The 13,297-nt window shown below is 44.9% G+C and overlaps 1 protein-coding gene across 5 annotated transcripts in view; it reads left to right on the top strand.

The window, feature by feature from the left end:
- LOC137424435 (dual specificity tyrosine-phosphorylation-regulated kinase 2) overlaps positions 1 to 12,746 on the top strand; it is a 97,753-nt gene extending 85,007 nt beyond the window's left edge. For all 5 annotated transcript variants that reach the window (XM_068111890.2, XM_068111889.2, XM_068111888.2 and 2 more), the window contains one exon: positions 11,139 to 12,746. In XM_068111890.2, the coding sequence (XP_067967991.2) occupies positions 11,139 to 11,807 (669 nt within the window). In that variant the 3' untranslated portion in view covers positions 11,808 to 12,746. The remainder of the gene's footprint in view (positions 1 to 11,138) is intronic.
- The last annotated feature ends 551 nt before the right edge of the window (positions 12,747 to 13,297 follow it).

The raw sequence follows: 13,297 nt of genomic DNA, 5'->3' as shown, positions 1-13,297 counted from the left end.
GAGGTATTTACAGGAATCATTACATTATTTACAATGGGGGTATATTTACAATGAATTACACACACAGTGCACGGTGTCCCAAATCCGTTACTATATATATACACAAAGAATTAAGTTAAGCACCCCCCCCCCCGTTTTTTTACAACCTCGCACATTACAAGTTTGTTGTCGTCAAAACAGTGTAATATACCCATGATATTGCTAAATTTTCTGGAGAAGTGATATTATGGTCACATAAAAACATAACAATCATGCCGTTTTCAATATTTTATTCTGAATAATTTAAGGTGAAATTTTTTGGGAATTTTAGGCATATTTTCACCTCAATTTAAGTATGGAGCTATAGGTCCATCACGGACAGTGTGGATGACGTTTATGTTTTCTAACGTACAGTCATTGTTCTGAGAAGACCTCTAGCGATCTTTGCGTCAATAACGTGTGTAGGACCCACGTGATCGGATCACTGACTCAACCAATCACTTTTTTTCACTTTGATCACTCAATTTCATCAATGGATAATTGCTAATGTCATACCAATCATTATTTGATCTCACATACCTTAGAATATATGCCAATGTATACATATACACAAAGAATATATATTAGGGGGTGCTTACCTTAATTCGTTGTGTAGGGGTGCTTAACTTAATTCTTTGTGTATATATATATATATATATATATATATATATATATATATATATATATATATATATATATATATGTATATATATACACACACACAGTATAACTAGCTGAAGTACCTGGCGTTGCCATTACATGGCAATTACATGCGTTACATGTACTGGCGTTACATGGGAAATTCAATGAAATATATGTATTTAAATATATCCTGTATGACAATCACAAAATGTATTACTCGATCACTCATGGGAAAACCCCAGGCAGTGTCTAAACAACATACTCGCTCGAGGCCTGAACACGGACGGATGTGTTATAATAAACTGTGTAAAGCAATATTTTAAATAACCTGTGCACGTGAAACAGGATAATAATTAAATATGGGTTGTTGGCAACACGTCACTGCAATGGCAACATACGATCTTCACAAAACATGTTACTCAATCGCTACCAGGAAAAAAACCAGAGAGGGTAAAATAACATACTCAAGGCCTGAACACGGAAGTGTTATAATAAATCTGGGTAAAAACAATCTTTTTTAATAACAGGCGCACATGTAAAGACTAATAATCATTAAATTTGTGTTGTGACAACAAATCACAAGATACAACCTCAACATGCGATCTTCACAATACATATTGCTCGGTTCCTGGAAGGTCCAATGCATAAATGAACAAACAAACACACAAACTTTTTTCTTTATGTATTGGATATACTAGGGCATGCCCGTACGTGGGTGCAATGCCCGTACGTGGGTACGTGGGTACGTGGGTGCGAGTACGGTGACAATCCCCCCCCCTCTATTTACATGAAATGGTTTGGTCCATGAAATGTTTTGGTCCATTCGCAACGCCAAAGCGAACGGCGAACGGCTTGCGAGTACAGTGACAATCCCCCCCCCCCCCTCTATTTACATGAAATGGTTTGGTCCATTCGCAACGACCACAGAACCCCCCCCCCTCTATTTACATGAAATGGTTTGGTCCATTCGCAACGCCAAAGCGAACGGCGAACGGCTAAATCGCCATAGCTCGGTAACTACTTGTCCGATTAATTTCAAACCTTGAAAAGGCACATCCTCGGGTCCCCAGCAATATACCTGGCAAGTTTCAAGTATATCGGACCCGTGGTTGTCGAGAAACAGCGGTCACAGACATACAAACATACAAACATACAAACATACACACAGAGATTACTGGAATTGTAGATAGATGTGGTGAAGATGGTGAAGAATCACTTTGGAAAAAAAAAAATTGGATCTGGATCCGGATCCTCACCAAAATCGAAAAAATTCTCATTGTGACACACACAACCTGTTCACCAAGTTCCATCTGAATCCGTCCATAACTTTTTTAGATATCCTGTTCACAGTCAGACAAGCAGACAGACAGGGTTGAAAACAACATTCGTCCACCTTCGGTGGTGGAGGTAATTATGGACGGATGATGACAAAACTGGTTGGATGAGTTGGGTAGGTGACAAAAACAAGCTGATACGATTTTGGTTCAGGTCCGGATCCATATCTGGCCTATCAATGGGATACAAAATGTAAAAAGCCTAGCGGAGGTTTGCGCTCTACCGAGTGCCGTTCCAGTTGTTCCTGTATCACTAAAACCACCTTTCCTTTTTTTCACCACCATCTCTTATCTTCCCCCATCCAAAACCTTGACCTTTTCTACCCTAGTTAATTCACCCCAAATCCACTTATTTGAAATATCAACTTCTTTCCTGGAAGTCCTAGCAGTGTCCATGTGTTTTATACCTCTCCTACACCCCCCCCCCCCCCCCCCCGTGCCTCTTCCGCCCAAGCCCTCTCCCTCCCACAGATCTCCCGATGTCCCTGCTCTCAAATGTTGTACTTGTATGCTTCCCTCTCTCTCTCCCCCCATCTTGTCTCCCGCTCCCTTTATCTTATGTTTTATGTGTCAGTTTGTTTTTATGTGATTAATGTTGGCTATTACACGAGCCTTGATCTTGTATACAAAAAACAAACAAACAAAAAAAACACCTCACTAAAACATCACTAAAACATCACTAAAACAGCACGCAACGGAAAAAGCAGGGTTAAGCAATTGGTTTGTGTCCGTCCATCTTATCAGCTTATGATCGCCAGTTTATGATTGAGGAAAAACGTTTTTCAATTGAACGTTATATTTTTAACATGGATATGAAGACATGTTTTTCATTTAACATACCTTGGCTCAGAGAGAACCACATATGCGCATAGAGGAGTAAGGCGATCTTTAAAAAAATCTGTCTACCTGCCTGGCAGTCAAACAAAATTGTAATTCATTGCAAACAAGAAACTGACTGTTTTTAAGGATGCTATAAAGGACACAAACAACAGGCATGAAGAAACAATGTAACATGTTAGATAAGGTGATGCATTCGACACTGGGTAAATCACAGACTGGTCAAACAAGTGGAACATGTCTTTCAATCCTGACAAATCTCACACTCTTACTAGGTCTCTCCGAAAAGACCGACTGGAAAACCCTCCCATCTACTTTCTCAACAATCCTCTCCAAGAAGTTCTGTCGCTCAAGCTTTTGGGTCTCACTATCTGCCATGATCTTTCTTGGGGAAAACCACATTTCCAAGCTGGCCTCCAAAGCCAGTCGCCGACTGGGCATCCTACGTCGTGCGAAGTCCTTCCTTGTGTTACGTGGTCCTCCCGGTAACTACCTGGTCTCGGTGACCCCCGGACCGTGGGAGGCACCCCGCCAGAAAGATATATGATTTATATGCTTTTCGTAACGCAATCAATATGAATTCCAGTCAATAAGAAACCCCACACCAAGGATCCGGAGTAATCAATAATATATTCCCCCAAGGAATCAACAACCATCAACAATCAACAATCAATCACTAAGATGGCCATCTTACATATGTGTCCCCCCCTGTCCCCACTCACGACCACTTGGGCCACTGTCCCTCACAATGTCTCTCTTCTCCGCACTCGGGCAGTTGAACGAACCCCGGGCGGACGTGCTCCAAACGTGCACGACTCGTACCGGGGACAGCTGCTGCAGCGCACACCTCCTTGCCAAGCAACGGGGCCAAACCAAGCGCGGCTTGCAACGTGCGCGAGGCCCAAGGTGCGACCCGTACGCGTCCTTGTAGACGGTGAGGCGAATTGTGCCGGACGCTTGGTTCCGTGCACGAACCCACGGCAACTTGACGTGTCAAGGGGTAATTACCCCGCGCAGGTAACTCCTTTTGTCAGACAGGCTTTCAAACGCAGCGTCCTCCACGCTGCTCAATATCGATACCAACTCTCGTCGGAGCTCGGCGAGAAAGAGGAAGAAGTTCGTCGCTTCTCCAGGACCTCGTGTCTTTTCTTCTTCCGTTTCCGGTCTCCTTTTTCCCAGAAGGGCTCCTGACCCTTTAATCACAACAACCTTTAATCAACTACACATTGATAAGCAAAGACCTGAATAGTAATTCACATAAATTCACATAAATCCGTAACACTCCCCCCCCTTCAAGAAAGAAAGTTTGAACCCAGCGAAAACTTTCTTTGCCGGCCAACTTGGATAAACAAACCAGATAACTCACCCCCCCCCCCCCCCCAAATCATCAGTTCCCCCCGGGCACAGTCATCACTTAAAAATAAAGCAACAAAATTTCACACAATCCCCTAGATGAATTCCCTCTGGACCAAGCGTCAACCACTTCTAGTTTCTCTTGAATGACGGTTAAGAGGTGGTGACCAAAGCCCCCAAATTTAAACCTCTCTATAGCACTTTTTCGGGAGGCCCAGCGGAGTATTCCCTACATGGACGCCTTAAGGAATGTGGAGTTCACGGTTAGTCCGGGGAGGAAAGTTCATTACATGGACGCCTTTAAGAACGTGGAGTTCACGGTTAGTCCGTGCAGGAAAGTTCACTACCTGGACGCCTTTAAGAACGTGGTGTTCACGGTGAGTCCGTGTAGGAGCCCCGGCTCGGCGGCTCCACCGTATATAGGGCTTCAACTTCTCCAGACTCCTAACAGTTACGGTGGGACCCCTTGTCCCAGCCGTTACCTGACTGGCGGTCTCCTTCTCGGCCAGTGCTCTGACATTCATGCTTTCGGGAGGTGCCGTAACTCTGGGAGCCTCCATAGTAATATCGGCTGCTGCCCACACCAAAACTACCGCCAAGTGGTCCTCTTCTGTAGACCTCTCGACGCCTACGAAATGCCTTCCCTACTGTTATGGTCCGACCTTCCAAATCCTTACCAATCCAATTCTTCTCTGCCTCCCTGGCGTCTCTTGTGCTTGCAAACGTGACAAAGCCGAACCCTCTTGACCGTTGCGTTTCCCTGTCTTTTACCACCCGCACTTCCACCAGCGGCCCATATCTGTTGAAGACAGAGGTCAGAACTTCTTCCTCTGTGTTGAAGTTCAGTCCCCCTACAAATAACTTGTAACTTTTGTCGCCATCCCGAGCTGGTGTTGTGTTATTTTCCCTGCTGTGCTCTTTACCAACCCTCGGGTTACCATAAATTTGCCCCCCGGCCAAATCATTCCCGATAATCACAGATACTCCCTCTACAGGAAGCGTGGCTTGCAAACCGACGGTGACCGGTCCTGACACCAAATCGGATTCCAAATGGATGACATGAAGTGGGGCACTAACACAGCCACCGATCCCTTGTAACCGAACACTATCACCAGTTGCGGTACTCTTTGACAATGGCAAAATGCCTTCAAGCATTAAGGATTGATGGGCTCCTGTGTCCCTCAAAACCCTAACCGGTCTTGGGTTAGTCAAGTCTCCCTTGAGTGAGACCAACCCCTCATAAATAAATGGTTGGTAACTCTTCTGTGGGCGATTTCTAACGTTTGCCATCGCATTCGGAGTGGTAATAGTCGGACTCCGCTCTGGGTTTTCCCTTTTCATGAGGTAACAACTGGACATCAAGTGTCCAGGTTTTTTGCAAAAGGCGCATGTCGGCCCGGAGGAAAAACTCGTGGTCTGCCTCGGGCCCCCCGAAAAATAAGTTTGTCTTGGGCCCGTAGCCCCCTGATTTCGAACCGTTCGGGTATCAGCGTTGTCCCCATAATCATCTCGAGGCCGCCGCCATGTATTGTCGTTCTCCGCACCTGCTGTTCCACACCTCCCCTGCGGAGATCTAGGCGAGGAGTTAGGTTCGTGGACCCCTATCCGGTGTGTTAAGGCATAATCATCTGCCATGGTGGCTGCGTCCCACAACTTCGGTACTTTCTTTTCCTGCAGGTACACTTTGATGTCCTCGTGGACACACTGTTAAAATTCCTCCACCAGCATCAGGTCACGCAATGCTTCGAAGTCGTTCCCGACTCCTTTTGACTCACACCACCGATCAAACATGTTTTCTTTCACTCTGGCAAACTCCACATGGGTCTCACTCTCCCTCTTCCTGGCATTCCTGAATTTTTGCCGGTAAGCTTCCGGAACCAACTCATAGGCTTTGAGGATGTGCTTCTTCAATACCTCATAATCTGCACATTGGTCCATTGGTAGCGCCGAATAAATCTCTTGAGCTTTTCCCACCAGCACACTTTGCACTAGTATGGTCCAGGCCTCCTCCGGCCAGTTTAACTGTCGAGCCACTTTCTCAAAGTGTGGAAAAAATTTAGCGACTTCCTTTTCACTGAAGGGTGGAACCAGCCTCACATGTCTGCCCACATCCCAGGTGTTCTGGCTAGGTGTCGACCCCGTCAGCAAGGGTGGTACCTCTCCCCGTTCTCTCATTAAATCCAGCTCCTTGAATTTAATTTCTTGCTGAAGCGCCAGATCACGTTCCTTCAACTCCCTTTCGGCTTGTCTCTCCTCTGCTTCGAGTTCCCTGGCCGCTCTCCTCTCCTCTGCTTTTCTCCCTTCTAACCTTTCCTGGAGTTCTCGTTCCACTCTCCTTTCCTCTGCTTGTTTCTCTTCTCTCCTCTCTTCTGCTTTCCTTTCTTCTTCTGCTCTTTCCTTTTCTGCTTTCCTTTCTTCTTATGCTCTTTCCTTTTCTGCTTTCCTTTCTTCTTCTGCTCTTTCCTTTTCTGCTTTCCTTTCTTCTTCTGCTCTTTCCTTTTCTGCTTTCCTTTCTTCTTCTGCTCTTTCCTTTTCTGGTTTCCTTTCTTCTTCTTTTAACCTTTCCTGGAGTTCTCGTTCCACTCTCCTTTCCTCTGCTTGTTTCTCTTCTCTCCTCTCTTCTGCTTTCCTTTCGTCTTCTGCTCTTTCCTTTTCTGCTTTCCTTTCTTCTTCTTTGATCCGTTCCTGGCTCCGTAATTGCAACTCCAGTTTCCGGAGCTCAACGTCTTCTGGTTCTTCGGGTAGCCACTCCCAGGCTAACCCGTCCCATGTTCCTAATCCCACCATAGATTGTATCACCGTGGTCTGCAACTCTGCCTTCCTCAAATTAGTTCGGACCTCCAAGTTAAAATGTTTGGCCAATTTCAAGAGGTCCGACTTTAGTAACGCTCGGTGGACACACTCGGGTGTCTCGGTGGACACACTCGGTGGACAACACACACGTGGGTTCGTGCAGATGTCTCTGCACGAATCCACATGCCTCACTCGGGGTTACCGCAAAGTTCTGTGCCACAAACGCCATGGTGCCTATCGTTAACACCTGTTAACCTTCACACAAGACTTTACCCCCAATTTCCCAAAAATTTACCAATTTATACTTAATTAATAAATTTTAATTAATAAAAATATTATTTTATTATTTTATACAATTTTAGATCCCGGACGTAGACCCCATTGCGAATCCGCAAATCGTAATCCCGGACGAGCCCCCAATTCTGTTACGTGGTCCTCCCGGTAACTACCTGGTCTCGGTGACCCCCGGACCGTGGGAGGCACCCCGCCAGAAAGATATATGATTTATACGCTTTTCGTAACGCAATCAATATGAATTCCAGTCAATAAGAAACCCCACACCAAGGATCCGGAGTAATCAATAATATATTCCCCCAAGGAATCAACAACCATCAACAATCAACAATCAATCACTAAGATGGCCATCTTACATATGTGTCCCCCCCTGTCCCCACTCACGACCACTTGGGTCACTGTCCCTCACAATGTCTCTCTTCTCCGCACTCGGGCGGTTGAACGAACCCCAGGCGGACGTGCTCCAAATGTGCACGTCTCGTACCGGGGACAGCTGCTGCAGCGCACACCTCCTTGCCAAGCAACGGGGCCAAACCAAGCGCGGCTTGCAACGCGCGCGAGGCCCAAGGTGCGACCCGTACGCGTCCTTGTAGACGGTGAGGCGAACTGTGCCGGACGCTTGGTTCCGTGCACGAACCCACGGCAACTTGACGTGTCAAGGGGTAATTACCCCGCGCAGGTAACTCCTTTTGTCAGACGGGCTTTCAAACGCAGCGTCCTCCACGCTGCTCAATATCGATACCAACTCTCGTCGGAGCTCGGCGAGGAAGAGGAAGAAGATCGTCGCTTCTCCAGGACCTCGTGTCTTTTCTTCTTCCGTTTCCGGTCTCCTTTTTCCCAGAAGGGCTCCTGACCCTTTAATCACAACAACCTTTAATCGACTACACATTGATAAGCAAAGACCTGAATAGTAATTCACATAAATTCACATAAATCCGTAACGCTTGGCACACCTGAGCTCCTCACCACATACAAGGCTTTCATCTGCAGTTCAATGGAATACTGTTCCCCCGTCTGGGCTGGTGCTCCTGCCTCACACCCAGCTCGGCTTCACGCTGTTGAAACCAAAGCTTTCAGAATCATTGGAATCTCCTGCGATGAAGCTAACTCCGAGGGCCTTTCACTCACTCACCGCAGGCAGGTTGGTGGTCTTTCTGTCTTCTACCGACTCCTCTCTGGCCTTGCTTCCTCAGCTCTCTCTGGGCTCTGTCCCCCTAATATTCCTACAGGTCGCAAAAGATCTGCCAGCAACCCTCTTATGGTTAAACTGCCAAAATCTCGGCTCTCTGCTCACCTTCACTCCTTCATTCCCCTTTTCTCCCGCCTCTGGAAGAAACTCCCCCACTCTCTTCAATCTCACTCCTCCCTCCAGGTCTTTAAAACAGCTGTTCACCACCATCTCTTATCTTCCCCCATCCAAAACATTGATCTTTTCTACCCCCACTAATTCATGCCGTATACACTTTTTTTTTTTAATTCCAACTTCTTTCCTGGAAGTCCTTGCAGTGTCCGTGTTTTATACCTCTCCCACCTCCCCCCAAGCCTTCTCCCTCCCACAGTTCTCCCGATGTCTCTGCTCTCAAATGTTGTGTTTGTGTCCTTCCCCCCTCTCCCCATCTTGCCTACCGCTCCCCTTATTTTGTGTTTTATGTGTCGGTTTGACTTTTTGTGTGATTAATATTAGCTCTTTCACGAGCCTCGATCTTGTATCCAAAAAAAAAAAAAAAATGCCCGTAAAACCGGAGTTGATAAATTTATACAACTTTTCCAATCTTTATTTGATTTAAATTGAATTACATACTTGAACAATTCAGAACACAAATTGCCTTCATAATATTTCCAAGAACCTCCAGTTTTGCAGCTATCACTGTCCAAGCTGATTGGTAATGGAATGGTGATTCATGTGAGATGAGATGCTTTGTCAGGCTCATGGGAGGGCGTGGGGAGGATGGGAGTGATCTTTAGCGTTTGTTTATGTTGCCGGAAGGCAGAAACACACATTCACATCTTGGCCTTGATGTATTTAGGGGCTTCTTAAAGTTTGCAATTAAACCAAATGGCGTCATTAAAAGTTGAAAGGAAGAAGTTGAGTTTGATTTTGAAATGCTCCATCGTTTGATGCAACATGGATGATCTGGAAAAGCTTGATTTTCTGCTGTTTATGGCATTGCCATTCAGGACATGGGTTTCTTTCTCCAGGTATGCGATTGTTGGCATTGTGAAAAAGTTTACCAGTGTATCATTCTTTATTATCATTCACACTATTAGGGAATCACCTGCTCAGATTTTATGGAATTTTAAGGGTTTTCCTGAAAATACAGTCATGGTAGATCATCAGTAAGTCCATGGTCTGGTGTAAAAAGCAATGAGGGATATTTAGGAAACTTATGCGGTAACCCTAAAGGTAACCCCTGCACCATTCTGTCAGACTGATTACCCCGTACACGTAAAGGTGGGGTTAAGGAATTGGTTCATTAGTTTGAATTGAAACACGAATTGGAAAATGAATCGGAAAACGAACCTGCCGTTTAGCAGCACTTTGTCTCTGAATTTGTCCCGATCTGCATTCGCAGAGAGAGTGAGATCTTTTCCCTCCGTCTCTGCTTGACAGTCAAAAAAAAAAAGAAGGTGGTTTTTATAACGATCTAAAGGTGGTTTTTTTTTTGTTGTTTTTTTGTTTTTTTTCTGCTTGACAGTCAAACAAAATTGAAAATCATTCCAAACAGGGAACTGCTCTTTTTAAAGGATTTTATAAACGACACAAACAGGCATGAATAACTAATGTATCGTTTTAGATAGGGAGGTGTAATAGACACTGGGGAAAACGGTGGTAAATTCCAGGTTAATTTATTTAATTTATCTTTATTAAATTAATTTATCTTTATCAAATTAATTTACCTTTATTTTTATTTAAATTTAATTACGAGTATACAGATGAAACGTAGAACACAGATTGCCTTCTTAATACTTCGGAGAAACTCCGGTGTTGCAGGCCTTGGACATGTTAAATAGGGTGGTGTATAAGACTGCTTCAATGGCGCTAAACTTCCGGATTTTTTATAACAATCTTTAAAGTCAGAGTTTTATTTCAATTAAAGTATACACTTCAAGTATCAGGGGTAACGTGTTCTATGAACTCTCCAGTTCATTGACGTTTCGAGGCTTTAATTCCCACCCAGATAAACCCGCAGCGTGTTCTTTCCTTTGGCGGTGTTGCATGCCAATCCATAGCCCATCATGTGATTCTACCGAAACGGATAAATGCTTCAAATTGTCTTGAAAGGTTTCATGGCAAGCATGCCGGGGGTATTTTTTTTTTTTTTTTTTGGATATAGAATCGAGGCTCATGTAAGAGCTAACACGTTGAACATGAAAACATGCACAGACACATTAAACATGCAATGAAGGGAGCGTGAGACAAGAGGGGGAGGGAGAGGGAAGCACACAAGCACAAAAACAGTAGAGGACAAGGACATCGGTAGATCTGTGGAATGGCGAGGGCTGGGAGGGGTACACGGTATATAGCAAATTAACACTTCTATGAATTTCAGGAAAGAATCTGGGGATTCAAAGAGGCGGATTTTGTTGTTTAAGGGTCAAAGTGGAGCTTGTACGTAAACCGCACGCGGGATAAAGACGTTAGAAGATGTCGATGTACGGAGGAATTACAAGGGCATCTGCAGACGACGGACAAATACATGTACTGTAGTTAATATTGTATATATTTGAATCTGTGTTGTTAAACAGGCTAACGCAAAATTAATTTTAAATATTTGTTTGTAGGTTTATATACTTCATGAAAATCTGCATCTTGGTGGTGTTTCTATTGTACAGTCAATAATTGTAATCGGTGATCTTTTGTTGCAGGTAATAGACTTTGGTTCGAGCTGTTTTGAGGAACGTCGTATGTACAGTTACATCCAGTCACGCTTCTACCGTGCACCTGAGGTGATCTTGGGAGCACCTTATGGCCCTCCCATTGACATCTGGTCTCTTGGCTGTATCCTGGCTGAGCTGGTCACTGGACTCCCAATATTTCCTGGAGAAGACGAGGCAGACCAGCTTGCCTGCATCATGGAGTTACTTGGAAAACCTCCTTCCAATGTGCTGGCGGGGGCACGGCACGCTCGTAAATTCATCACTTCCGCAGGACATCCACATTATTGTGTTTTGGTCGCACAACCGGACGGCTCGACGTTACTCGCGGCTGGCCGCTCACGTCGAGGAAAGGTTCGCGGCCCACCGGCCTCCCGTTCCTGGATGTCTGCGCTCAAGGGCTGCAACGACTTGGCTTTTCTGGATTTCTTAAGGCACTGCCTTCTCTGGGATCCTGCTCAAAGGCTGACGCCTACGCAAGCCCTCCGACACAACTGGGTAAGGCGTCGGAAGGCTGCGATCGCTCAGCAACCCGACAAAGGGCCAACGGGAAAGGTCACTGGGCCGACAGGCCGGATAAAGGTTGGACACGTGATGCCCGGAGAGACCAGCAAACAAGCACAAGTTTTGCGGACGGTTTTACCAAAAATAGTGAGCTAAATGCTATAACTTCCTGTTTTATACACATGTGCAACTCTCCAACTTGACCTCGAAGGATATATAAAAATTCCCAAATTACCCGCTATTGACATATCCTTTTTGAGTATAGTTTGATGGTTGTGGGACACTCAAAGAGCAGTTGATCCCTGGTCCAAACACCGGCACCCGTATGCCTCCATGTCGTGCGGCCCTGCAATCCGACTAATGTGGTTTCCTTGCATATCGTATCGATGGAAACACGAGCACACTCAGGGATTCCAAAGACAGTTTCTTTTAAAAATGTAATTTTTGTGATGCAAGCCCGTCCGACAAGGCCCAAAACTCAGCAATATTGTCACTAAAGCGACTGGTTTTTGCCTGATTAAGACTTGATTCATATTTAAGGTGATGACATTTAAGCAATAACTGTGATTTATGCAAAAAAAACCAAGTTTTATGATGAGTTTTATGAGTTTTAAGCTCGATTAAAAAGAAAAGTTGTCGCCCCTCTATTTCTTCATTCATTCATGGAATGGGTCACCTAGTTCTTACATTAGATGTCTTGTCTTTCATCCCTCGACATCCACACCCCATCCTGAAGTTGTAACATCTAAACTCTTTGTTCCTCCCTGACTCCTTATTTTTAACCTCTTCGCTCTAATCCTTTTTCTTCGCTTGTATATGTCGCTCTGGGCAAAAACGTCAAGGTGTTTGCAGAATCCGAGCATATCAGAGACAGGCCGAAGCAGGTTTTTAAATTTGGATTTATTTATTATTTATTTTTCTTTGCATCAGTGCTGAGTGTTTGCGGGTAGCAAATTGTGGGGTATGGCAGCTGGTTGATGGAATCTGATTCAGTTGATAATGACAAAGTTCTCACAGCAATTGAAAATCCATGTTGTGTAGCTCGTGACAACTGTCTTGGTAATATATTGTTTTCGATTAAAGGAAAATCTTTCATTTTGCTGATTTGGGTGACCTTTTTTAGTCGATGGAAAATGCCAATGGAACTTGTACGATTAAAATCAGGCCCATAGCCAGGGGTTGCGCGTGGAGTGTTGGCGCAACCCCCCTTTTGCTCTTCATCTAAAAACAAGACCGATAGTCTAACAATATCGTAGCCGGGCTTGTTTGATACTTCAGTTGAAAAGGATAGTACGACCTGGGTGGGGATACCAGTTAGCAAATACAAACAAACAAACAACAGGCATTTTAAAGGCCATTTTCCATGCAAGAGCGGGGGTTAGCCTTGCGGTCCCCATGACGATCTTCTCCATTTTGCCCTATTTTCTGCATCTCTCCTTGTTAACCCCCTTGCCCGCATTTCTTCCTCCACCATCTTTAGCCAAGTCTTTCTCGGTCTTCCCCGTCCTCTACTTCCTTCTACATTCATTTCCATCACTCTTGTCAACCAGCCACTTTCATCCTTCCTCAACACATGACCAAACCATCTCAACCTGTTCCTCTTCACAGCATCAATCACAGGCTCTATTCCCATCATCTTTCGCAAT

This window comes from Myxine glutinosa, chromosome 4 (assembly GCF_964187855.1).
Source record: "Myxine glutinosa chromosome 4, kmMyxGlut1.1, whole genome shotgun sequence".
NCBI lineage: Eukaryota > Metazoa > Chordata > Myxini > Myxiniformes > Myxinidae > Myxine > Myxine glutinosa.
The sequence above is the reverse complement of the archived record's forward strand: the minus strand, read 5'-3'. Positions and strand labels throughout refer to the sequence as shown.